Source organism: Symsagittifera roscoffensis, chromosome 5 (genome assembly GCF_963678635.1).
Source record: "Symsagittifera roscoffensis chromosome 5, txSymRosc1.1, whole genome shotgun sequence".
Taxonomy (NCBI): Eukaryota; Metazoa; Xenacoelomorpha; order Acoela; family Convolutidae; genus Symsagittifera; species Symsagittifera roscoffensis.
The window spans coordinates 18,006,414-18,010,252 of NC_087066.1; the positions used below are offsets into that span (position 1 = coordinate 18,006,414).

The 3,839-nt window shown below is 37.7% G+C and overlaps 1 protein-coding gene across 1 annotated transcript in view; it reads left to right on the plus strand.

The window, feature by feature from the left end:
- Positions 1-3,613, plus strand: part of LOC134846627 (perivitellin-2 67 kDa subunit-like) — a 50,118-nt gene extending 46,505 nt beyond the window's left edge. The window contains exon 2 of the mRNA XM_063864012.1: positions 3,530-3,613. Within this exon, the coding sequence (XP_063720082.1) occupies positions 3,530-3,613 (84 nt within the window). The remainder of the gene's footprint in view (positions 1-3,529) is intronic.
- Positions 3,614-3,839: the final 226 nt, after the last annotated feature.

Below are 3,839 nucleotides of genomic sequence, written 5' to 3' on the forward strand. Positions count from 1 at the left end.
ATCGGTTTTTATTTAAAATTTATCGTAGAAGAATTTACTGCAAAAAAATGAGATTAAAATTTAACGTTCTTACAATTTTTTGCTGTTTTTCTTAGTTTTTGCCTCAGAAGTTTTGATCTTCGATGTCGTAGTATGTCTTCAGAATGCGGCAACTGATGTTTTCTTCCTTCTGATTAACGTTCAGCTACCACTGGGATAAGACCTTGAGTGACATGGAAGAATTCGGTTTTGATGATCAAGCTTCCAATTTTAGGGGTCTCAAATTCGAGTAATATGACCTCGTCGTTGAGAAAACACAAAGAAAACTCAGTAGCTCTTTTGCTCTCTTCCAGTGTTTGGGAATAAAAGCTCTTCCAGGCGTCCACAATTCAGAAAAAAACTGCAGAAAATACAAACGGCAAAACGTAATCAAAGCGTATCCGAATAACATTTTTTCATTGTAAAACCGCTTTTACTAAACGAATAAATGGTTGAGGGTCTGGGGTGACCGACCGAACATCGTTACAACACCATGAAAGTTTGATGCGGGTTGCAAAGAATAACGTAACTCCAAGTTAGCGTTATAACTTACTTTATCAACTTTTCTTCGGAAAAACCTTAATTTTTCTCAATAACCACCCCCTTTTTTACCGACTAAAATGGCTTTTTCCCCGACTTCTCCCGAGTCGCGGCACCAAAATATTCCTATGACAATAAAGATGGTCAGAAAAAAATTAAAATAACGTTTGGATTCAGAGTTTACAGAAAAATTGGTAACGTTTTTCCCCATAATTCGGTCAATTCTTTTTCATTCACAAGCTTTCACGATTATTTAGAAAATGCGGAATATGAGCATTTAAACAACTATCTTCAAACTGAATTTTTTTTTGAACAATTTGATGTATCAAAATTTTTTGCAATAAGTTGAGGCTGAACAGAAAGAAATTTCATCAAATAAACAATTTTAAGCAAAAACCGAAACAAGAATTAAATTAGTTCCTAAGGTTAAAGGGTTGTCTTGGTTTTAAGTAACATTTTTGCTAAGAACTGACCCAAAAAAAATCTATATGAAATGACTACATTATACAACAGACGCATAGTTAGCCGCGCTAACATACCCAATTAAACAGAAAAACAACTGATGTGGTATTTCGGAAGACTCTCCCGCATTGGAGTTCCATAAATAAAAATAGATTATAATTTAATTGCCTTGTCAGGGTCCACAAAAGTGAAAACAAATCCATTATAATCAATTAATAATGGATTTGTTTCAAAGCAGCAAACTTTTGAAGCAGCAAAATCTATTTGTCATCCATTATAATCGATTTTGTTTTCACTTTTGTGGACACTGACAATGAAACTAAATTATAATCGATTCTTTTCCACTTTACTGAGATAACGAGTTTCAACACACATAAAGCCTTTTCTACGTTTTAAACTAAAGTTGGTTACATTGGTTACTTGTTGTTCAATTTATTTTTTTTCTGCCTAACTTTGTTCTTTTTGTTACTTTTTATGTTACTCAAAATCTGAATTCTGTTCCTTTTAAAAATTTTGTTAAATTATTAAACGTATTGGGGGGGGGGGGGGGGACGTAAAGTTGGAGGTGGAAAAATCCGCCTTCCATTACCCCCCTAGCGTTTGCCCATTTACAACAATCCCCCCCCGGGGGGGGGGGGTTCAGTGGGAGGTTGGGTTCAGGTGGGGATTGATCAGGTGGGGGGTGGTGGTGGTTCAGGTGGGGAAGGGGTCGGTTCAGTGGGGGGGGGGGGGGGTTCAGGTGGGGGAGGGGGTTCATGGTGTAGGGGGGTTGTTCAGGTGGGGCAATGTGTTTAGGTGGGGTTTTGAATGGGGGGAGGGGAGCTAAGGGGCAAACGTTAGGGGATTGAAGGGGAGCAAAAGGTCAAACATTAGGGGCGGGGGGAGAACGAAACGGAATCTTTTTGCAATTTGTGTAGCTTTAGAAATGGGTTAGACCGTACAATCGCTTTACAAAGTTTCCGCATAACTCACTTGATAAACGCAGAAATTCTTGCAAATTTTTGCACGACACGCGAAACAAAAATAAAGGGGAAGAAAATCCATTTTAATGTGATTTCCTTTTTATTATGAAATCCATTATAATGGATTCCGGCTCTTTTTCCTTCCCACCCCCCCCCCCCCCCCACCTCACACGACCTTCAATATATTGGTGTAACGAGTGGTTTTACGATGTTAAGTATGAAGACCAAAAATGTTTGTCGTAGTCTGTATGTAAATTTTCATAGCAATCGAACAATGTAGTCAACAAACTTCCATGTAAAAATTTGCATGTGGGGGGGGGGGGAAGGAAAAAGATCCTGGATTCCAAATGAATTGTAATGCATTTTGTTTTGGTGGGAAAAAATGGATTTAAATCCTATTTTAGTCCAATTTTGCTGTCTGAACGTAATATGGGAATCGATTATATTTACAACTTTACAGTTCACAAAAATCCATTATATTCGATTTGTTTTCTTTTTTTCTTAATTGCGGGCTGTTTTAATTCTGCGAACAAGTTTATAATTTTGAAGGTCAATTCAATTGCAAGGAAGTGGAAAAGAGATCTGTGCAAGTAATGATAAGGTGTTGTGAGGGGTACTAAATGATGAAGGCCAAAACCTGGCACCTTCCAGTTTCAGGTTTATTTAAAAAACTATGTTCTATCATCATGCTCCTTATTTCTACCGGCCGACAGAAAAAGACAGTACCCTCTCAAAATAGAGCAGCTGCCCCCCTCCCACTTGCGAATTTCGATCTTTTCCAGTTCCCCCCTTTGATTTTTTCTGAAATTGAATCAGGGAAGTCTATTTAAAATTACTTTTCTTGTTATAAACAGTGTCAAAGCGTGTCAGCGTGAACAAGTGAACAAGTTTTTACAACATTTATTACACGCAAAAAACCGTGTGAACAATTTTTGAACCAGTTTTGCAATTTTACTAGGGGGTGGGAAACTGGAAAAGAGCCGAACTTTTTTATGTTATTTATAGTTTAAATTGTCAGATTGGCTTTTTCCTCTCGGGCTATTAAAAAAAATGTTAGAGTTTGCAATGTTTTACAAAAAAAGCATAAAGTGGGCCCCGTTTTAATTTGTTTAGAATGGCTAAAAATTGGTCTTAAAAAATTCAGTTTTTGAGCATTTGAGGCCAAACTGTGCATTCTGTGTATTGTAAACAAAATCCGCAACAGGCCAAAATCAGATTTGTCGCGGAATCCGCATCATGGCTACTCTCTTTGATCTTTTATGCTGTTTTGGACTTCAAAAAGTAGGCGAATTTGCGGAATCCACAACTGTATTTGCGGAATCGAGAACAATTTGTGAAAACCACAAATAAATGATAAGAAATTTGTATCCTAAAATTGAGCTGTTGCGGAATCCGCAACCGTAAGTGGAATCCGCAAATTGTAAGTGGAATTCGCAAACTATAAGTGGAGTCCGCAAAGCGTAAGTGGAATCCGCATTTTTTGCGGAATCCATTTACATTCATGTTTATATGTGGTAACGTTCTTATTTATATGTTTTAATTACTAGGTGTTCACCAACAAGTTCATTCTCAGCTACGTTGGTCAGCTACAACCCTCAATTCTTGTCACCAACTTCGATCTTAATTCCTGAACCCAACTTCGATCCCCTTTCCTAACCCAACTTCAATCTCAATTCCTGGTACCAACTTGATCAGTTCAAACGCCAGGTAGATCAATCGATGTTAAGTTTCATTTTCTTCCAAAATAGAAACCGACGTGGAATCACATCATTTTCGTTTTTTTATACATTAGCATCAGAGATCTGGAACAGCCGAAGCGCTCTCTTGCACGTAAGTTGCGAGACTTGTGCCTTGTCT